Here is a 23,785-nt window from a genome sequence, read left to right as displayed (position 1 = left end):
ATGCAAGTCCAAAACTTGGAGACAGCCTATCCAAAATGTGGGGACAAAGCTATACATTTGGCCTACCGGAACCTGCTGTAGTGGGAGCCTCCTGCAGCTGGATTCTCCTTTTATCATTTGCAGACGAATAAATTTTCTGATGATATCAGCATTTTTCTGTTATTTTTCAAGGGAACATATTGATCCAGTAGTTAAGTGCAATGCCCTGGGTGTTAAAAGAAAGTCATGGCTAGAGAATGTAAATCTAGTCAAGCGAACAAAGATAGATCATACAAACTCAGGTCCAATCTATTGCCACCCAAACTTTACATGGTCCTGCGATTTTGTTTTCTATTGCTAATGATAGCTTTGTTGAATTGATTGGATGAGCTGATGGTTAGATTTTCCTTACTGATTTACACTGTTTAGATAATTAATAATGTGTTCTTTTGGGGTATTTTCAGGTTCTCAAGAGAGAAATCATAGCCCATCTAGTGTCACCTCAGCTAAACAATGCACTTGCAGCTACACGTTGAAGCGGTCCAGAGAAGACAAGGTGGTCACGACCTCTCCTTGTAAGAGAGCAAGATGATGTGTTATTTTCCTTCCTTTTTGTTGCTAAGGAAGTGCAAAATTATTGGTTTCATCTACATACTCAATAGACGCAAGTTTCTGTAAAATCGTTTGGTGTTGTTGAGAGCCTGTTCAGATCTGAAGTAGAAGCAGAATGTGAAATAGGTGTATATCCTTGAACCAGACCATGTATAAAGATAGATAACTTGCTGCATTACTTGGTAACCAAAAAAATTTAAAAGTAACTAGTCGTTTAATTTTCCCAAATCTATTACTTGGTTCCAATTAAGAAAATCCTCTGTCCGACCCTAATGTCACATTTATTGCTCGAAGCAAATTTGTTTCTCTTTTGTGGTCACTCTGGATCAGTGAGAATCATGATTTCTGAGGACCTTTGTTCAGTTCGTTGGCTGCCTTCTTGGGAAGTGCTTGAATACCATGTTTGATGCTTTTCAAAGGCCTTAAACCTCAAATCCTCAGTAGTAGTGCTGCTGCGCTTTACAACAGGTGCTTGAACTGCAATTTTGCCTTGAAGCATGCTCACCACAGCAGACATAGCAGGCCTGAGAGAAGGGGACGGATTTGTGCATAAAAGAGCTAGATTTAACATCCTCAGTGCCTCTTCTTTTTGGTAGTCTGACCCAAGGATTGGATCCACGAGTTCTATCAGATTTCCTTGCTCTTGTAAGACATAAGCCTGTGAGATCGAAGAGAAATGTATATATCAAGATAAAGCTACGTACACAACCATGCAGGTGCAGCAGCATTCTTCTTCTTTCCATTAAAAAATAAATTTGATCGAGGTTACTTAATTACCCAATCAAGAAGGTAAACAAAATCCTCTCTTGGCCTGTAATTTGTGTTGCTTTTTCCACTGACAATCTCTAGTACTACAACTCCAAAGCTGTAAACGTCTGCTTTGTCCGTCAAGTAACCCCTCATCGCATATTCTGGGGCCATATATCCTCTACAAAATAAAAATTTTATTGTATTAATATTATATTTAATATCATACTAGAAACTATTTCACTGCAATGTTGGCATATCAAATGAATTATGCGCATTTGGCATCATTGCATTTAGTAGGCGCGTTTAACTCAAAGTAGCCCCGGGTCTCACACTTACTATTTCTTGCATGGTTCTAGATTTTGTTATCTTTTTAAATGAAATAAGACTACTTCAGGCACTAGATATCTGTATTTATTTAATTTAATTAAAATACTTTTAATTTCGCATTGTCTTGATCTGATGTCAAACTAAGTTTTGCATTTGACTAACCGTTGTAGTTCATCCGGTCATTTGACCATTTATTGTTATCTAAATTTTAATTTTTTTTTCCCTTAGAATTCACCAGAATAATGTTAATTTGGATTTGTTTCAAAATTTAACTTTCATATTTTTGCAAATCATTTTGAAGGATTTGATTACAACCATGTTTTATGTTGCAGATTCTTCTTTTCTAGTTATTTAGATTTTTATTAGCTTGTCCTATATTTTCACGTTCGTATTTGCAGAGCACATGTTTAACTTGAGTTAATTTTATTTCCTCTTGTTAATCGTAGTGTGTGGCTCTCACTACGTCATAGGTGGCGACAAGACGGTTATGTAATTTAAGATGTTTACCCCTCTATTTAGTTGAGTCTAAGCAAGACTCTAAATATTAATTTCTCTCTTTTGGATGAGTCTAAGGAAAATCATAATTAAGGAATTAGAGTTGATGGAGGATGGAATACCAAAGAGTGTACCGACAATATAGAATACTCTCCTATGCTCTGCAAATTCTCCAAGCTAATCTTGAACCTACATCACTGTGGTTCGCCGATTTGAAAGCGTAGAAAAACCTATAGAGTACACAAGTTGAAAGAAGGGAAATGGAACGCAAAAATGCACCTCCAGTGTCTAGATCCATTTCAGAACATCACAAAGGTAAATGATCTAGAACTCTTCCTTTTAATGATTTCTTTTTACATTGGTATTCGAGTTTGATATAGAGAAAATATAACCGAACCTAGTTCAATCTTGGTTCGACCCTCGACTCTGGTCGGGGTGAAAGGAATCGACTCGCTTCCGGGCGAGCCGGGTCCATGAGATAGATTGCTGAAGAAGAAAACTAATTCAGTCACAAGCACGCTCTAATCCGATACGATCGAAATAGGCTAATCAACCTAATGACGTCTAGCAGTATTTGGCGGCTGTCACTCATCGCTATTATATGGATAACTACCATATAACGATCGTATTATCAAAGGAGTCATCTACTAGTCCAACCTAGTAGAGATCTATTACTCAACGGATCTATCTGTTAAGATCCAACGACTATCAGAAGAAGGCTCAAATACATCCAATGAAGAAGATTCGAAGGTACACTCTATATAAGACATCACCTACTCACAAGGTAGGGAGGATGGATACAATCTGAATCGTATTCTCGTTATTCATTCCTTAGCTCTGTGCTCTAGCAGAGTCGTTTGTGATTAAGTTCATCAACTGACTTAGCCTTCGGAGGTGGACTCCCGATCCCAGCGGTCGGGCCACATCTGATGTTCATTTTTGCAGGTCATTCTCAGGAGATCAAAGGGCTGAGCAGATTTTGGATGCATCATTTGGTGCCGTATGTGGGAAACGCTTCAGAAAGTCATGGTGACTAGATCATTGGCAGCAGCAGCGGCTGCTGCGGCCCAGCGAGATGCTGGCGTCCAAATTCCTGGATTAAACAATCCAGATATTCCAGAGGGAAGTCGACCCCATGAAGTGCGGGAGGATGGTGGTCAAGGAGGTAATAATCCTCCGGATCCACTCCAGTATCAACTGGATCAACTTAAACTCCAGATCTTGGAGATAAGTCAGGCACTTCGTGTGCTAATCAGACAAGTGGTGGCACCACAAGCGCCCGATCATCGTGATGCAGAAAGGCGTGCATTGCAACGAGAGCAGCGATTGATCGTTGAACAGAATGTCAGTTAAAACTTCTGGGATGGCAACCGATGGCGAGAAAGAGAACCTAGGAGAACTGGAGAACTCCCTAGGCGAGACGATCGGTTCGACAGACCGCAAGGAAGTACGACTGATTCAAATACAAGGTTGGGTGCAGGAGTACGAACTCACTCACCAACTATCAGACGAGTTGCTCGAGAAAATGATCGTGTTGCTTGATCTTGTCGTTGGAAATCGATCAGCACATATTGGTCAAGAATTGGCCAATATCAATCAAAAGCTCGGACAATTGGCGAGAGGGAGGATAACTGATGATATCTATTCGGTTATTCGAAAAACTCCGTTTGCCAGGCCCATTTCCGGATATCAGTTTCCTCACAATTTTCGTTTGCCGACTTTTTCCACGTTCGATGGTTCGGGAGATCCCACTTCTCACATCAATTATTATCAACAGACAATGGCTATAGCGGGTAATTTCGATGAAATCCTGTGCAAGGTTTTCGGTTCATCCTTGACAAGAGCAGACAAGAAATGGTTTTCGAATCTCCCGTCAGGAAAGATCGTGGATTTTGAAGAACTGGCGCGCAAATTCATAGGGCGATTCCAAAGCGGAATTCAAATAAAAAAGACAGAGGAGACCTTGTTCACTATCAGACAAGGGAAAAGTGAATTGATTTGGGAGTACCTGAAAAGATTTAACTGGGTCACAATGGTGATCGAGAATCTAGATGAGCAAGTGGCTAAAATTGCTTTGTTCACTGGACTCACTAACCGACAACTCTTGGAGTTATTACTTCAAGATATGCCTACAACTTATGTTGAACTGGTGCAAAGATGCCAAAAGCAGGCAGAGGTCACGGATATCAACGCCAAGGGATAATAAAGCCTCTACAAAAGAACAAAAGGCTCCTGAGAATAAACAGAAGCCGAAGCAAATTGTTCGTGATCGAGTCGGAAAGCCTCATCCGGCGTGGCAACAAAGATCTCCCGGTAAAAGTGAGTATACTCAATTAAATACTCCTCGGGTTGATATTTTAAATATTATCAAGAAACAAAATATCTTGCAGTGGCCTCCAAAGCTTCCCACCAAGCCTGGGGAGCAGGATCGAGAAAGGTATTGCCGTTTCCACAAGGATTACGGTCATTATACCAATGATTGCAGACATCTAAAAGCGGATATCGAAATATTGATATCTCAGTGACACTTGTCCAACTTCGTCAGAGGAAGACGAGCGGAACAGTGAGACACAGGTAATAAAGGGACCGTTCGGTTAGCCTAGAACAACCGACGGAGGCTCCAAAGTCTAAGAAGGGTAAGGAAGTGGTCGATGCCACTCGGTCACCCATACTAACAATATTTGGAGGTCCTGAACCTGAGTCGCTCCGGAAGCTGAAAGCCAAATCCAAGTTTGTTGGGACCGGAGAAACACAGAAGCATAAAAGGCCGAATGGTGAGGGTTCGATCACCTTCGGTGAGGAAGATGAGAGAGGCGTCTGTTTACCTCATGATGATGCCATAGTCATCAAGGTAGAAATCGCACGCCGTGAAGTACATAGGGTGTTAGTTGACACCGGATCTGCTGCAAACCTTTTATCTTAAGTAGCTTATCAAAAGCTTAAAGTGGATGAAGACTTGATGGAGCCCTCATCCATGCATCTATATGGCTTTGCAGGATCGTCTGCAATAGCGGAAGGATCAGTACAGTTGGACCTATCAATTGGAAGCTTCCCCAAGGAGGCTACCGTTCGGGTAAACTTCTTGGTGGTTCGAGAGCTTCCGGCTTATAACGTCATCCTCGGGAGACCATCCTTATCAAAGTTAGGTGCTATAGTTTCAACGAAGCACCTGAAAATAACATTCCTGACAGAGATGGGGATCGGTCAGGTCTCATCTGATCAAAGAATTTCTCGGCAATGTTATGTTGCATATTTAAAGGATAAGGAGGGCCCAAGAAAGGTGATGGCGTTACCAATAGAAGTACGGGATGATCGGGACGAGGCAGAAATGCAAAGGCTCAAGTCGGTTGAAAAGTTGGAACAAGTCCTGTTGTATCCCAACGATGAGAAAAGAATTACTTATATCGGGTCTGAGCAGCTGGAAGAATTCAAAAAGGAGTTGAAGTCTTTTCTTCAACAAAACAGTGATGTCTTCGCGTGGTCTGTGGACGACATGCCAGGAATTGATCGGCAAGTTGCAGAGCACAAACTTTGGATAGATCCAAAGGCGAAACCAGTTATTCAAAAGAGGAGAAATTTCTCCATAGAAAAGTACGAATCCATTCGGGGCGAAGTTGAAAAATTGAAGAACTCTGGTTTCATTGAACCCATTGAATGTCCAATCTGGTTGGCCAATGTGGTAATGGTCAAAAAAGTAAATGAAAAGTGGAGGATGTGTACAGATTACACAGATCTCAACAAAGCTTGCCCTAAAGACTGTTACCCGTTGCCCAGGATTGATTTGTTGATAGATGCAACGGCAGGATATGAAACATTGAGTTTCATGGATGCATACTCAGGATATAACCAGATCCTCATGAACAAGGAGGACGAGAAGTTTACGGCTTTCATGACTGATCATGAAAGCTTTTATTATAAAGTCATACCGTTTGGCCTGAAAAATGCAAGGGCTACTTATCAGAGGGCCGTCAACAAAATCTTTAAAGATTTGATCGGGAAGAATGTAGAAGCATATGTTGACGATATGCTGGTCAATAGCACTGCGAGGACAAAGCACATTGAAGGTTTAACAGAGGTATTTTCAGTACTGCGAAAATACCAAATGAAGCTGAATCCGGAGAAGTGTGCCTTCGGAGTTTCGTCGGGCAAATTTTTGGGCTTTATGGTATCACAAAGAGGTATTGAGGCTAACCCAGCCAAAATACAGGCTTTGATTGATATGGAAGCCCCCAAGACTGTTCGAGATGTGCAATGCTTAGCTGGGAGAGTAGCCGCTTTGAATCGGTTCATCTCATAGTCGGGGGGAAAATGTCTACCTTTTTTCAAAGCACTCAAAGACTTGAGGGGCAGTAAGGAGGCAAAATGGACTGAGGAGTGTCAGAAAGCTTTTGAGGATCTGAAGGAAACACTGGGAAGACCACCGCTATTGTCCCGACCCGAGAAGGGAGAAATTTTACAGCTATATTTAGCAACATCCCCTTCGGCAGTAAGTGCACTACTCATTCGGAAAAAAGACAAGAAGCAGTGGCCAATCTATTATGTCAACCATGTACTACTTGACGCGGAGACACGGTACTCTCAGATCGAGAAGCAGGCTTTGGCTCTTATGAAAGCAGCTAGAAAACTACGGCCATACTTTCAGGCTCATCCAATTGAGGTATTTACCACTTTTCCCCATTGTAAAGTTCTTCGTAAACCTGATTTGTCTGGAAGAATGGTAGCTTGGTCGGTTGAACTCAGCGAGTTCCAAGTAAGCTTTAAGCCTCGAGCGGCGGTTAAAGCTTAAGCATTGGCCGATTTCGTAGTAGAGACTACTGCACCAGTGGAAGAGATTATCGAACCCACTATTCCAACCATTTGGGAGGTATACGTGGATGGTTCGAGTAATAAGCAAGGAGCAGGAGCTGGAATTCTTTTGAAGAGTCCAGCAGGTTTTGTTATTCGTTATGCACTAAGATTTGCATTCGAAGCAAGTAACAATGAGGCAGAATACGAGGCCCTAATAGCTGGACTTCGATTGTCAAAAGCATTGGCGACAGCAGACATAACTATCTTTAGTGACTCACAGCTTATTGTCAATCAAGTACAAGGTGAGTATGGCGTTAAAGAACCCCGATTATAGAAATATCAAGAGATTGTGCAAGAATTGCAGAAAGAATTTAGGAATCTGAAAGTATGTCAGATCCCAAGAAAAGAAAATACAATGGCAAATGAGCTATCAAGACTAGCCGATGCCAAAGAAAAGAATTTAGACCCTTTGGTCTACATAGTAGAAATAACATTCCCAAGTTATCAGGAAACGAAGATATCCTATATTGAAGCAGAGCGATGCTGGATGGATCCAATCATAGAATATCTGAGAGATGATAAATTGCCAGAGGATCCAAAGGAGGCAAGATTAATCAAGGTGTTATCAGCCCGATTCATTATGCAGAACGAAAGGCTATACAAAAGATCTTATTCCAAACCCCTTTTGAGATGCTTGGATCTCGAAGGATCGGAATTAGCTCTAGCTGAAGTACATGAAGAATTTGTGGTGCTTACATGGGCGGTCGAGCCCTGGCACACAAAATTTTGAGGCTCAGTCTATACTGGCCTAAGCTTCAGCATGCTGCTATGGAATATGTTTGTCGATGTAGCAATTGCCAAATCCATGCTACGGTATCTAAATGCCCAGCTGAAACCTTGACTTCGATTCTAGACTCCATCCCTTTTGCGATGTGGGGAATCGATATCATGGGAAAATTCACCAAGGCGTCGGGCAGAAGAGAATATCTCATAGTAGCAATTGACTACTTCACCAAATGGGTCGAGGCTAGCACCCTAGCAACCATCACTAAAAGAAAGGTGGAGAAGTTCGTGCTCGAGTCAATCATATATCGGTTCGGGATGCCCAAAATAATCGTGACTGATCATGGTACTCAATTCGATAATCCACAATTTGAACAATTTTGCGGAATTTACTTGATCGAGCATCGTAATATGTCATCAGGGGCATACCCCCAAAGCATTGGCCAAGTAGAGGTTACAAACCGAACATTACTTGAGGGGATAAAGAGAAGACTCGAAGCTGATAAAGCTTTATGCGTCGAAGAATTGCATAATGTACTGTGGGCCTATCGAACTATGGTTCAAACACCCATAGGAGAATCTCCTTTTAAACTGGCTTATGGATCTGAAGCGTTGGCACCTGTTGAAGTAATGGCTAAAAAACTAAGGGAAAGAGAGTTTGAAGAAAAAGTGAACGAAGAAGGATTGCTAGATAGCCTTGATTTGTTAGATGAAGTTCGTGCAAAAGCAAAAACGTGAACTCAACATTATCAACGAAGGATAGTGTCACATTATAATTCCCGAGTGAAGAATCGTCGATACATAGCAGGAGACATGGTATTGAGAAATACCTTAGCTTCAGATCCACTCCATCAGAGGAAATTGAACCCTTCATGGGAAGGTCCATATATGGTTATTAAACCGGTCGGTTCGGGAGTTTATAAGCTAAAGAACATGACAACCCAAAAAGAGTTGGATCGTTCGTGAAATGCCAGGCACTTGAAGAAATACTATCCTTGAGGAGATTATCATTTTCATTCATGATGTAACAAAATTCAACTCAATCAATACAATTCTCAGTTTTCAACTACTGTCTTTTGATTGGGGGCATCACACAACACTTAAGATCAGATCCAGCGACAAAATCAGAAGGCATCGGTTTAAAACCCATGTGGAACTTTCTACAAGGCATCGGTTTAAAACCCGAGTGAGTTCCTTCTCAAACTTATTGAATTTCTCCGAAAATTCTTAAGTAAAGGCATTGGTTTAAAACCCGTGTGGGACCTTCTACAAGGCATCGGTTTAAAACCCGAGTGAGTTCCTTCTCAAACTTATTGAATTTCTCCGAAAATTCTTAAGTAAAGGCATCGGTTTAAAACCCATGTGGGACCTTCTACAAGGCATTGGTTTAAAACCCGAGTGAGTTCCTTCTCAAACTTAATGAATTTCTACATAAATCTCTAAGTAAAGGCATTGTTTTGAAACAACTAAGACCTACTACAACAAAGACTCAAGTGACTGACAAAGTTCAAAGATTAATTTAATTCTTTATTCCTTTAAATGACCAGAAGGGGCCAACCTTTACATCAAACATACATTTGAGATAACAAGTGTTGAGATACAATCTTCATTTGGTCAAAAAGGAAAGTCATCATCGGTGATCATCAAGAATTTAAAACAAGATCGAAGCAGGTTTGTCAGAAGTAACACAGAGTCAAGAAGCAACACAGATTCAAGAAGAAGAAGAAGAACAGAGTCGAGAAAACATATGTTATCATTTTCTTATCTCCCTCGGGGATTCCGAAGCATTCTATAAATACAAAATCCTCTGCAATTCCATACTCTTTATCCAACTTTTCCAGAAGAAGCCTGATCATTCATCAAACCTGCATTCAAGGCAAGCTCTTCATAACTGAATCCTTTAAAAGGAGACAGAGTCATCAAGATGATGCATTATATCCGGATTTGGAGGTGGAAGGTCCGTTGCATCCTTGGCCCAAGGCAGAAGAGGAAGTCCCAGCTTTGCAAACACTTCAGGATGACAATTGGCGCGGTGGGGAGTCGTGTTGAAATAAGGATTTCTCCTTAGTATCAATTCCCATACATCGTTCTCACCATCCCGGTATGCCTGCAAGTTATAAGCGTTTGCATGTCAACGAAAGGCTTATTATGCAAATATTTGAAGATGCAAGCCCTGCGAACATCAGTTGAAAGGGACTCGAGCAAAAGGGTAACAGCTTGCCTTTGGGACATTGACACAGCTCCAGACCCTTTCGCCCCTGCTGAAAGCTTTCCAACTTCCCACTCCAACTGCCGGATCTTCTCCCTGGTATCATCCAAATCCGAACGAAGACGCTTGTTCTCGGAATTCTTCTCTCGGGCAATCTCCCAAGCTTGGTTTCCAAGACGAGCAATCTCAGCATCTTTGGCTTTGGATTCTACCCGAAGCCTAGAAACTTCATCACTCAGTCTACTGAGTCTAAAGGCTACTTCCACTTGGTTCTCGAAGCTACCAGTGAGACTCCTGCAACAACTTAAGAGTTAGTCAAGAGCAAAAGAAGAAATATTCAGAACGAAAGGTAATGAAGAAAAACTTACATCACCAGTGATTTCATAAGTTCTCTATCTGGGACCGTAGAAAGGGCTCTACTCTTGGCAGGCATTTGAACAGCAGTGCACCATTCTAGTGCCTTGTCAAAATTGCCTATCACCAAGTCAGACCTTTTCAGCGACCAAGAAGGATGGAACACGTCATCGGACAACCGAGGGCGCTTCCTAGTGGCAAAATCCTCCAGCTCCATGGAAGGAGTGGAGGAGGATGCCAAACAAGCACTAGAGTTGGAAATCCGAACGACAGCTGCGGGGACCACATTTTCCTCAGAGGCCCGAAGGGTCTTCATCATGGAAGAGGACTCCAGCATAGTGCCAGTAGGGGTTTCAACAGTGCGAGCAACGACGGAGGGGGCCACGTCCTCCTTAGAAGACCGAACGGTCTCTTTAGGCAGAGGATGCGTGGGAGAAGCATCAACGAAAGCTGTGGGAATCTGATCTGAAGATTCACCAACAGCAATCTCCCCACGTTTAGAAGATTCACCAATTGCAGTCACCTCAAAGGGAACAACCTTCGTCAGCACTGGAGCAGTCTTCTTGCAAGATTTAGCCCTAATATTATCCACGTTAATTCTTGGAGGCACTACAAATGAAAAGCAAACAGCATCAGTACGAGAATCCAACAAATTATAGCAAAAAAAGGGAAAACCCTAGATTTCTGTCAAACATATGAAGTAACGAACACCCATCAGGGAACTTTCGTAATGAGTAAACCCCAAGTATGAATACTATGGAGATTACTCAGGGAGAAGGAGAAGTTTGTTATAAAACTGAATGACAAAGCAGAAGACTTACTTGTTCAGGTTCTGATCGAAGATATTGTTGGAAGATAAGAGTACAGAGACAGCAAAGGAAGACAAAATATTATTTTGCAAATCTGGCAAACAAGAATAAGTTGCTGATAGCAAGATAAGGATGAAGCACCCTTGAGGAACTTAAATAGCCTCAAGGAGTGATGCAACTATTGAAAGCCCAAGTTAATCAAGGGGCAGGATGGAAGAGACGCTTCGAATTCCGAAAAATGCAGGGTCAACGGTCAGGGGATAACAGCGCTTCAAATTCGAAACTTGGAAGGCTAACCTAGGTTTCCACGTGGAACAGTGTGCACCTGATACGAGGATACTGCCAAATATCAACCGTCGCACCAGTATTAAATAATAGAGTATTTCCAATTCTTTGGGAAGAGCAACTGGTACACGAATACAAGGAAACGTTTGGGCTTCGTCATAAAGGAGGAGCAGTTGGGAGATAAAGTTCAAGTGTCACAAAAATTTTGGAAGAATCAAATTAACCGAACGCATCTCTTGGATGTCCCAAACGATATCTTCAATTAAGGTATAAGTTAATCTACGTGATAACTTATCTCATTCTAAAATATCTCTTGCATGAGGGAATAGACAATTCTCTGAGTACGATATGAGAAAGTATTATGGCAATCATTGGAAGAGTTCGAGAAAAAGAAGACAGATTTCTATTTCATTATAGAAGACCATGGGAGGCCAACCCTTACACAAAAAAAAAGAAGATTTCCTATTGTTCTTTCTCATTGTCGGCCGAAGAATCTTTGTCCGAAGCAAGCTTTTGAGGTTCTTCGGGAAGAGGCGGCGAGTCAGCAAGATACTTCTCGATGTTTGGATCTGCTAGATAAGGATCCTCTTCTTCCAAAACCCAATCAGGGAAAGGCAGCTTAAGCTTCTTGAAGATTTCCTTGTGACACACTTCCCGAAAGGGAGTTGTGTCACAAGAAGGATTAGATTAAAGAATCTTTCTCCAGACATCATTCTGCCCCTCTCGATAAGCTTGAAGGTTGAAGGAGCCCAACAAGTCGTTGAAAGGAACGTTGTTCAGATATTTCCGAATGCAGTCCCTCTGAAGATCTTGTGAAAGATGTTCAGGCTTGCTAGGAACTGTCATCCTCTTCAGGCGTTCGTTATCCTTGGCCTGAAACTTGAGGCTTTCGCCGAACGCGGTAGCAACATTTTTCTGCTTCTTGGCCTTGCGTTTGGCAGCAGTAGCATGACTGACCAACAAATCAAGTTCTTTTCTCAAAGAACTTATGGCCTCCTCATTCTTCTCTTGTGACTCTTCAGCTGCTTTCTTCAGCCGGTCCACCTCAGGATTGGCCTTCACCAAATTCTCTTCACAGGTCTGCAGCAAGGAGCCGCTACGACCAACTCGGCTCAATGCCTCCATGTGTTGATAGAAGCTCAACACAGCATTCCTAGAAAGGCAGGAGGATTATTAGAAATCCCAGGAGAGATTACAAAGCAAGTAGTAAAAGCTCAAGAAAAATAATACCTTGTGGAAAGATGAACGAGAACGTCATCTTGCAAGGTCTCAAAGGCCTAACGGTTGGCAGGCATAAGGTCGATAGAGCTCCACTTGGCAGCTCTCTTGAGATCTTGCGTGACTCAGTCTATCTACGTCAAAGACCACTGCGGGACGAAGATCTCCTTAGAATCTTTATTCTTCTTGGATTTCTTCAGGGCAGAAGCATCGACCGAGTCGTGCTTCCTTTTGGTTCGGATGGGAGAGGGGAAAGACGAAAGTCAGAAAGTTGAAAAAATTCGTAGTACATTCAAGAAAGTGAAACGTGGCAGTTAGAAAGCTCACGTTGAGCCAACCCCCAGTATTGGAGAATGGAGTTGTATTCCATCTCAAGCCCATGTATCTCTTGATACCATGGAATTGACTTGATCTTCCTGACAGCAGCTCTATCTTCTTTGGATAGTTAAGGGACCCGACTGCCCTCAGAATATGAAGTATACAGTTTCCGGGTGATCGGGAAGTTAAGATCTGATTGAGGCACTCGACAGAAAAAATACCTCTTGCGCCACCCTTTGTGATTGGAAGGGCAAGTTCCTCGTGGCAAGAATGTTGCCCGACCAGTCAAGCTCAACTTTGTTGCGTTTGGAAAGCACAACCTAGCCAGGAGGATGGGAAAGAGAAAGAACATGAAAATGTACAAAAAGAGGAAGAGAAGGTATGATACCAAGCTCAAAACATAAACCCAAAAAGCCGACGATGAGATGCCAACTATTGGGAAGAAGCATTCCGGGACAAATGTCCCAATGATTTAGAATAGCAGAAAACAAAGTATTAAAGAAGGGAAAGCGAACTCCGCTCTCCAGAGTATCTATGTACAGGGAAAATTTGCCAGGAAGGATCGAATCAACCCTCTCATCAGAAGTGGGAGCCCTAAGTTGGTACGAAGAAGGAAAGTCATAGCACTGGACTGCTAAAGGAAGGTTTTCCTCGGTAAAGGAGGAAGCAACATAACCAAGCCCATCAGCGGACCTGGTAGGTTGTTTGGACTGGCCAGAGGATTTGGTAGTCACCTTTTGGAGTCTTGGATGGTCCAAACTCAGGAAAGGCAGAAGAAGTCCCAGCATTTTCTTCTGCTTTTCTTAGTTGGCTAACTTCTACGAAGTCACGCCAGAGACCAATTAGGGTTTTCTTGTCGCTATGTGACTGCTCAGAGGGGACAGAGGCAAAGGCTTCATCACCAGTATCGCCCTTACCGGCGTTAAGTTTAGGAGGAATTTCTGAAGAAACCCTACCGCCCTCCATTACTAAAAAGTCTGATGGTGGTTTCTAAAGAAAGAAGAAACCTAGAGACGAAAGTAAACTTTGCAAAGGAGTCAATAAACTTACTGAATCACTGAAGCAGAAAGCTTGAGAGTGAGAAAATCGTGAGGGCACGAAGAAAACGACGAGGTTTCAAAATTCCAGACAGAGAATAAAACCTACGAAGACAACGAACCGCTTTTAAGCACTTGCACGAGTGTTCGAGGATGTGTACGATCGAGATGGACACAACATCAATGATCGAGATTTGGGGACGGTTTGAAAGTTTGAACTCACGAATCGAAAAACAGGCATTCAAAACCGTCGTTTCGATTTCGTGAGCAACAATAGTTTCGGCTATAAAGGACGCATGGCATCACCCCCACAAAGAGTGAGGATACTCACAATGCTCGAGGAAAAAGCGACACAGCCGCATTAAATGTGATATGACATTTAATGGGTTGGGGATTATGCAAAACAATTGTTCGACGAAAAAGCGACCAAACGCTTGGTCTGGGGGGGCTCGTGATATAGAGAAAATATAACCGAACCTGGTTCAATCTTAGTTTTACCCTCGACTCCGATCTGGGCGAAAGGAATCGACTCCTTCCGGGCGAGCCGGGTCCATGAGATAGCTTGCTGAAGAAGAAAACTAATTCAGTCACAAGCACGCCCTAATCCGATACAATCGGAATAGGTTAATCAACCTAATGACGGCTACCAGTATTTGCCGGTTGTCACTCATCGCTATTATATGGATAACTACCATATAACGATCGTATTATCAAAGGAGTCATCTACTAGTCCAACCTAGTAGAGATCTATTACTCAACAGATCTATTAGTTAAGATCCAACGACTATCCGAAGAAGGCTCAAATACATCCAACGAAGGAAATTCGAAGGTACACTCTATATAAGACATCACCTACTCACAAGGTAGGGAGGACGGATACAATCTGAATCGTATTCTCGTTATTCATTCCTTAGCTCTGTGCTCTAGCAAAGCCGTTTGTGATTAAGTTCATCAACTGACTTAGCCTTCGGAGGTGGACTCCCGATCCCAGCGGTCGGGCCACATCTGACATTCGTTTTTGCTGGTCATTCTCAGGAGATCAAAGGGTTGAGCAGATTTTGGATGCATCAGAGTTAGGTTGGGGTTAGGGTCACTGGCAACGGCTAGTTTTATGGGTGTTGGTTGTTTTAGGATGAAAATCATGGGTTTTATTTTTTCTCATTGACATGAATGAGTATAAAATTTAATATTAACCAATTGTTGACCGCTACCCAATTTGTGGTATGAAATTTAATGAGAATTTTTTTTTTCTTTTTCTTTATGTGGAAGGAAGTTTTTTTTTTAATTAAAAAAAAAAAGTTCACCATTACTGTGTTGTTTCGCCGGTTTTTTTATTAAAATAAAAAAATTTTGAACCTTCACGTTTTCTGAACGTGAATTTTTTTTTTTGGTGAGCAGTTTTTTTTTTAATTTATTTATTCTGATTTGATTGTTGCTGGAGTGAGGTTTGAACCCCTGACATTATGATTGTTAATTACAAACTCAAACCAATAGAGTTCTTCTAACACCATATTTAATCTATGAATTAAAAAGATATTAGCCTGGAATTATTTATGAATGAATTTTTCTATGTTTTTGCATAAAATTTGTTTTTGTGCAATTTTTATGATCATTAGCTTTGCTGCCATGTTTGTTATATTGTTTTAAACATTATTTGCTACGATAATTATGCAAAAAAATTTAATTAGCAGTAGAACCCTCTAATGGCACTTTAGACATTTGATTCGCTCCATTTAATGGATGGAGAATCAATCTCTTCCAAAATAGACTATAAAGACATTTATTTATTTTTGAAAAAGATCATGTTTGGTGTTATCATAATGACACATTTTATATATGTACATTACAATTAATACTTGAGAATGATGCAAAGTGTGGTACATCCTACTAGTGTTGTAGTATGATTCTTTGATATGTAATTAAAGAGTTGTAATTATAATTATTTTTTTTAGAAGCCATGTAATAGGGTTGCCACCATACTGTGCATCACAATCTTGTACTGACTCGATGTGTCATTAGAAGTACCAAATTTTGGGTTCATCTGGTGGGACCCATGGGCACCCATATGTATGGCGCAATTATATGATAGGAGATGCCCATTCCTCTGTTGTATACTTTATTGGAATAACTTAAATTAATTATCTCAATACATAATTAGTGGGGTTTGACATCGAACATTGTTAGATGATTGACACCACAGTATGGATTGAGGATAATTAATTTGAAAAAAAAAATCCAATGAATGGTGAAAAATATACTATGTCTTTTCTCATTCTGGATGTAGTTTAGATGGCCTCTAAAAATTTGATTACTGACCTTCTCATGGGTGAGAAACTTCTCGGTCATGAGAACTTTGAGAAGTGGCAACGGAAAGTCTAGTATTACCTTAATGACCAAGATAGCCTAGAACATCTTACCATGGAAATGACTGAACCGACCAATCCTCCCATAGGAAGAGGGACTGCATAGTCTCGTAGAGATAAAGATCTGTATGATGCTTGGGCAAAGAAAGACCGAAGTGCACGGCTTTTCATGCTAAGTGCCATGCAAGATGACCTAAAGGGGAATATGAGGGTTTCCCTAGAGCTAAGTCCATGTGGGACGAGCTAAAGCGTGCTTTTGGTGGTACATCCACAACCAGATTACAATGTATGATCCTCAAGTTTGAGATGTACAAAAAGGACCCTAAGCATAAAATGACTAAGCACATTAGAACTGTCAAGGAAATGGTTCACAAATTAAAAGATATTGGACATGACCTTTCTGATGAGCAACAGATCCAGGCCTTGATTAGGACCCTACCCGATTCTTGGGCACCAATGAAACAAGTACTTGCTCACCTTGAGAGCATCAAGACTATGCTGATCTAGCTCAACACCTTGAGATGGAAGCGGAGCGCCTAGAGGTGACTCGCATAATTGCTCTTGTTGCTCAAGCAAGTACACGTAAGGGCAAATGGCCCAAATGTAAAGGACTTAATAGAGGGATCAGTAGGTACCAGGAACTCGGCACCTAGGAAAGCAATGGTCAAACAGAAATGTGGAAAGCATGTGGGTAATAAAGACATGTCCAAAGTAACGTGCTATAACTGCCAAAAGAAGGGACACTTTGCTCGTGATTGCACTGAGTCAAAGAAGGTACCATCTTTATCTTTTCCTTGTACCTTTGTGAGTACACATGTTCTGGTTGCCTTAACACAATCAGATTGGATTGTTGATACAGGAGTAGCCAGGAACGTCACACGGGAAAGAGACAGTTTCATAAATTAGCGCAAAGTGTCATTGGGAATGCATAGAATCTACATGGGAAATGGTGCAAACATTGATGTTCAAGGCATTGGAGCAATCCAACTTAGCTTACGAACGGGCCACACGTTTGATCCTCCATGATGTACTCTATGCACCAGACATAATGCATAATTTAGTTTCAATTTCAACACTTCTAAGTTTTGGATATTCTTTCAATTTTTCCAACAGTGCTTTGGATTTGTTATCTGAAGGGGCCATATGGGGCCACTGCATTCTTGACAATGAACTTTTTAAATTAGCTTTGATTCCTGTTATCTCTAATTCTTCTTCTTTAATTGTTAACAGTAATATAGAATCTGTAAAATGGCATTCTAGGTTAAGTCACATTGGAAAGGACAGGATGTCACGGATACCTAGAGTCGGCCTTTTATGCTCACTCACTAAAGTAGACCTGCCCATATATGAATCTTGTCTGGCTAGAAAGGCTCATCGGAAGCCTTTTGGAAATGCACCCAGATCAACTCAACCATTAGAGTTAGTACACTCTGACATCTATGGACCCATGAATGTTAAGGCAAGACATGGAACCTCCTATTTTCTCACCTTTATAGATGACCATTCGCGATATGGTTACGTTTATTTGATTGCTCACCATCATGAAGCATTAGATTGCTTCAAACGCTTTGTGACAAAGGTTGAGAATCAATTAGGTAGGAATTTAAAAATTCTGCGAACTGACCGTGGACGCGAATATTTATCTGAACAATTTAAAGAATTGTGTGAAGAAAAAGGAATTGTGAGACAATTAACTATTTCTAACACTCCGCAAAAAAATGGTGTAGTAGAAAGAAGGAATAAAACTCTATTGGACATGGTTAGGTCCATGATGGCGCAAGCAAACCTCCCAATTAGTTTTGGGGGAGATGCACTTCAGACTACAGCCTATATCTTGAATAGAGTACCATTTACTCAATACCATCTATACTCTATGAGCTATGGAAAGGTACAAAACCTGCTCTAGGACATTTACGACCATGGGGTTGTGCTGCGTATGTTCACACCCCTTCCCATAAGTACCGGAAGTTAGGACCTAGAGCTAATAAATGCATCTTTGTGAGGTATCCTAATAGCTCTAAGGGATACATTATGTACGGTGAACACCCTAGTGGAGGTATGACTGAGATTGAGTCACGAGCTGTCGAATTTCTAAAAGCAGATTACCTTAGTTTATCTGATATGCATAGAGATCTTAACCTCTATGAGATAGAGGATCATAGCATACCAAATCCTCTTGGCGAGGGTGGGGATAGAACACATCCTTTAATCGCCAGATATGATATTGGTCATAGTGCACCAAGTGGGTGCACAAATATAGACTGTGAACCTAGTGGGAGTGTACCTGGTGGGGACACACCCATAAACCAATGTGATCTTAATGCACGTAGAAGCACAAGAGGACATAGGGACGCCCTATTGTGTGCCTTAGCTGATGAGGAGGAGCCTGCATCCCTAAAGGAAGCGTTATCATCACATGCTAAGGACAAATGGTTGGCTGCTATAGAAGATGAGTTGAGTTCAATGGAAAAGAACCAAGTCTAGGCATTGGTTGATCCTCCACCTGATTGCAAAACTATTGGGAACAAATGGGTTCTTAAGGTTAAGCGTAAGGCTGATGGATCAATTGACAAATATAAGGCACGACTTGTGGCGTGAGACTACACCCAAAGAGAGGGTGTGGACTATGATGAGACATTCTCCGTTGTGGTGAGGATAGCATCCATTCGCCTTATATTGTTCATTTTAGCAAGACTAGATCTAGAACTCTTTCAAATGGACGTTGAAACAGCATTTCTCAATGGAGAACTGGACGAAGAGATCTATATGGATCAACCAGTGGGTTTTGAGTCCAAGGGACATAAGAGCAAAGTTTCTTGCATAAAACGTTCCATATATGGCCTCAAACAAGCGTCTAGACAATGGTATTTTAGATTTCATCATGCCATAACTTCGAATGGCTTTGATGTGATTGAAGAAGATCATTGTGTATATAAAACGGTCCAAGAAAGGATTCTTAGTTCTCACTTTATATGTCGATGATATCCTTTTAACAGGCAATGACACTCACATGATTGTCGCCACTAAAGAGTGGATGTCCTCCACATTTGAGATGAAGGAGATGGGCGAAGCCAACTTTGTGTTAGGCATCAAGATAGTGAGGAATCACTCAAAGAATTTTCTTGGTTTATCTCAACAAACTTACTTAGACAAAGTCCTTGAATGATTTTACATGCTAAATTCTAAGCCCATTGACACACCAATGGACAAAATGTGCAGACTGAGCCTAGATAAATGCCCTAAGAATGAAGAAGAGAAAAGTCAAATGTCAAGAGTACCCTATGCTTCTACAGTTGGTAGTCTGATGTACGCGATGATGTGCACGCACCCAGATATTTGCTATGTTGTTGGGATGGCCAGTCGTTACCAGAGTAACCCAGGACTTACCCGTTAGCAGGCAGTAAAAAAGATTTTCTGTTACCTTCGTGGGACGACAATCTCATGCTTAGATTTGAGGTTGAGAGGTTACAGGTGATGTTGACGGGGCAATAATCACGATGAGCAAAAGTCTACCTTAGGTTATGTTTTTGTCCTTAGAGGTGGAGCTATTTCTTGGAGTAGCAGGAAGTAAACATGCATTGCTTTGTCCACGATGGAGGCTAAGTATGTTGCATGCTCAACTGCTATTCAAGAGGCAGTTTGGCTTAGAAGATTTTTGAGAAGTCTCAGGCTATTCTCACATGCAAATGATGTGGTGCTCCTACACACTGATAGTACAACAGTTTTGGCTTTTTCTAAGGATGCTAAGTTCCATGGAAAAGCCAAACACATAGAGATCCGCTACCATTTTATCCGAGATATGATTGCGAAGGGAGAAGTTCTCTTAAAGCACATCTCCACATCTCCACATGTGTTTTTTGTCACATTTTAGGAGTTTGGGTCTTAGATGTGAATGATGTTTTCTTTTATTTTTTAAGACATCTTCTTTTGGACATAGTGAAATCATTGTTTTACGTGCATATTTGACACATGTTTATGATAAGTGAGTTAATATATTTTATAAAGATGTCACCAGGCATTGAATTGACCCACTCACACGGGTAATTCGCCTTGTTGCTTGTAGATAGCGAGCAAGATGAGCCTATGGGTTTGTAAGGCTTTAGGGGGCTTTCAAACCAATGACAGGCGCCTTAGTTGGAACTAAGATCAGACCTCAATGGTCGAACATAGAATCATCACATTTCTATGTTGCCTGTATTGTAGCCGAATGTGAATCTTTTATAATTGGTCATTGAGTGGCTGATTGTAGAAGAATCAAGTTAGGCGCTTTAGGTAGTGACTAAACCAAGATTCGTAGATGTTTTTCTTTCTTTATTTTGTGACATGCCCATATCAATGGGAGTTACGCCATAGCATGCATGTTTGTTGCATGTGCTGAAGTCGACCGATGATGAGAGTGATTGAATGGATCCCTGCTTCGTCACTATGTGAGCCATCAAAATCACATTTTGTTGATCTTACATGTACCCTTTACTTTAAACTATGCTACGAAGATGACACCCAGTGATGCTACTTTAGCTTGTTCCTTAGGATCATGGATGCTGCAGTCTCGCAGGACAAGACTGAGAAAGTAGTTGGGGATAATCCAAATAGCATGAGGGCTATAGGAAAACTTTTCATTCTATACCCAACAGTGATGTGACTCATTGCCCGGGCGACTTGTCATTTGACAAAGTCATAAATACATCATATGATGATAGTTCGCATTGCTCACTATGAGGGATCGAGAATGTGGAACTAGGTATAATTGAATTGTTTAGGGTATAATGAGATCATTTTCCAGTGATGTGCTATGTTGGTTTGATGGAGACTTGATATAGCACTTCTACCCTAGATACATCTCTTAGGTCGCACGTTCCATTTCCACATTGAAAGGATTAGAGTTGATGAAAGCATTTGGATAAATCCGCCACCTTGTGGCAAGTGGGAGATGTTAATCGTAGTGGGCGGGTCCCACTACAATTTGCGCCATAGGTGGCGGCAAAATGGTTATGTAGTCTAAGATGATTATTCCTCTATTTAGTTGAGTCTAAGCAGGACTATAAATATTAATTTCCCTCTCTTGGATGAGTCTAAGGAAAACCCCGATTAAGGAATTAGGGTTGAGGGAAAATATTATAAATAAAGGGATGAAATACCAAATAGTGCACCGATGATATAGAATACTCTCCTATGCTCTACGAATTCTCCAAGCTAATCCTGAACCACCATCACTGTGGTTCACCAATTTGGAAGCGTGGAAATAACCTATAGAATACACAAGCTGAAAGAAGGGAAAGGGAATGCAAAGAGGCACCTCTAGTGTCTAGATCCATTGCAGAACATCACTAAGGTAAAGGATCTAAACTCTTCCTTTAATGGTTTCTATTTACACCTCTATTAATTGAATCTAGTTATGCTAGATAAATTTTAAATTTTGCACTAATCCAAGAATGATTAGGTTTTCAACTTTTTTCATTTTTTCTTGCTTTCATTTGATATGATACGCAATGTTAAAAAAAAAAAACATGTTCACCAATTATGACCTGTCTAAATGGATGGACCAAGGGCATAAGCCCTTCTATCTCCATGACCGAATCCATCAAATTTGTATTTATTTATTTATTTTTGTTAGAACATCTCAATATGGTATAGACTTTTAAAATTGAATGTAGATCTCATAAATTCTGGCAGAAAAAAAATAAGAAATCCCTCACATGCATAGTTGCCTACGTGGCTAGACAATCCAAGGTGTTGTAGAGGAAGCTTAGACATGCAGTAAAAAAATGATATGTAACGACGATGATATTTCATATAGTCATTCTTATATGCAACACAGAAATCATACAAATGCAATCTGATAAAACTATGCTAGAAACGACCTAATAAATCAATGTATAATCGATGAAGTCTAGAACATACATATTTAACAAAAGCAAAGCAAAATAATCAACAAAAACTAGTGAAAGGAAAATGTATGTTATCATCTTCACATAAGAAAATGACTGAATGGATAGGTAGTTCTTAGGTTATGACATGAGTAACTTGACAACTATATTAACATGCAGAAAAGAAGAGTAAGAAAGAAAGAAACTACTCACATAGTTCCAGCTATGTGAGTGCTAATATGGGTATTCTCCTCTTCATCAAGTTTAGCCAAACCAAAGTCCGAAATCTTAGCATTAAGATCCTTGTCAAGCAGCACATTAGTTGCTTTTATGTCTCTATGGACAATTTTCAGCATTGATTCTTCATGAAGATAAGCTAGACCTTGTGCAATCCCCAAGCAAATCTTGAGCCTTGTCGGCCAATTTAGATGCATTTTTTGATCTTCAAAACCTAAATGCATATCACAACTTATCATCACTTAGCCATAAATTCTTGTGCAAACCTATTATAGACAATTTCAGCGACTATCATTCATTTACTAAAAGAGTAGACATTTTATTCACGATGATAGTATAGGATTTACCAAATAGTGCACGGGCTAGGCTATTATTCTCCATATACTCATAAATCAATAACAATTGGTTTCCTTCAATACAACATCCATAAAGCTTCACAAGATTTGGGTGTTGTAAAGCAGAGATCATGCCTATTTCATTTAAAAATTCACGGTTTCCTTGCTTGGACTTGGAAGAAAGCTGTTTGACAGCAATTACCTTACCATCTGATAGTATACCCTAAGACAACACAAGTAAAATTTGAATCACTATTTTACCTAAATAGACAAGTTAAATTTTGAAATAAAATTGTTTTTCTTTTCTTTTCTATTCCCAACCTTAGTTAAACTTTTCATTTACATCCTACCTTTTCGTCTTTTCTATTGAAGACTGAAGCAAATTAACAACATCAAAGTGTTGCGGCATGCTACTGCCATATTAATTTAATGGCTCAATCCAAAAAATAAGATGTAGATTGATGGTGACAAGTGAGAAGGGTAAGTCAAAGACTTGAACACTGACATACCTTATATACAGGCCCAAACCCACCTTCACCTATCTTATTTGAAGCATCAAAATTCCCAGTTGCAGCCACAATCTGTCTCAAACTGAAGTGACCTGTTTGTAGCTCTATGGCTTTAAGTTCAATAGAATTAGTAATATTCCTTACACAGATGAAACTATAATGATAGATAATATATCCAGTTAATGATATGTGCATGTAATGTGGCATCTATAAGCATTTTGCATAGATATTGGTTTTTATAGATACCAAGCACGCATGTTGGTGAGAGCATGTGATAACAATATGAAGATACAATAAGTGTGAAATACATAAAAACTAGTGAATCAAAACCAATAAATTAATAAAGCACAAAGCATAAAGAGTAGACATGTGAAGTAAAGGAGAGCATATAGAAGTTCTGATACAATATCAAAGCATAGACCAAGACCAATCAAAAATAAAGATTTGACAAGAGAGCAAATAAGAGAAGATGGGGGAAATTACTGAATCGCAATATACTCAACTTGGGAG

At 40.5% G+C, this 23,785-nt stretch overlaps 1 protein-coding gene across 1 annotated transcript; it reads right to left on the bottom strand.

Annotated features, from left to right (window-relative positions):
- Positions 1-809: 809 nt before the first annotated feature.
- LOC149025435 (putative LRR receptor-like serine/threonine-protein kinase At1g53440) lies at positions 810-23,532 on the bottom strand. The gene is made up of 6 exons (XM_089143575.1): positions 23,522-23,532; positions 23,276-23,429; positions 22,779-22,989; positions 22,408-22,645; positions 1,369-1,519; positions 810-1,249 (listed from the first exon to the last, which is right to left on the bottom strand). Exons 1-6 carry the CDS (start codon positions 23,530-23,532, stop codon positions 908-910), a joined length of 1,107 nt encoding a protein of 368 aa, XP_088999701.1. The 3' UTR covers positions 810-907.
- Between the last annotated feature and the right edge of the window lie 253 nt (positions 23,533-23,785).

Source organism: Hakea prostrata, chromosome 2 (assembly GCF_041222555.1).
Source record: "Hakea prostrata isolate BN-2017 chromosome 2, UWA_Hpros_2, whole genome shotgun sequence".
NCBI lineage: Eukaryota > Viridiplantae > Streptophyta > Magnoliopsida > Proteales > Proteaceae > Hakea > Hakea prostrata.
This window is presented reverse-complemented; position numbering and strand designations above follow the sequence as displayed.

Bases quoted from the DNA above. Each gene is read 5' to 3' on its own strand.
- LOC149025435 (XM_089143575.1), bottom strand. The intron at 22,990-23,275 runs GTATGTCAGTGT...GTGTTGTCTTAG, and splicing joins GGTTTGGGCCTGTATATAAG to GGTATACTATCAGATGGTAA. The intron at 22,646-22,778 runs GTAAATCCTATA...ATATGCATTTAG, and splicing joins CCTAGCCCGTGCACTATTTG to GTTTTGAAGATCAAAAAATG.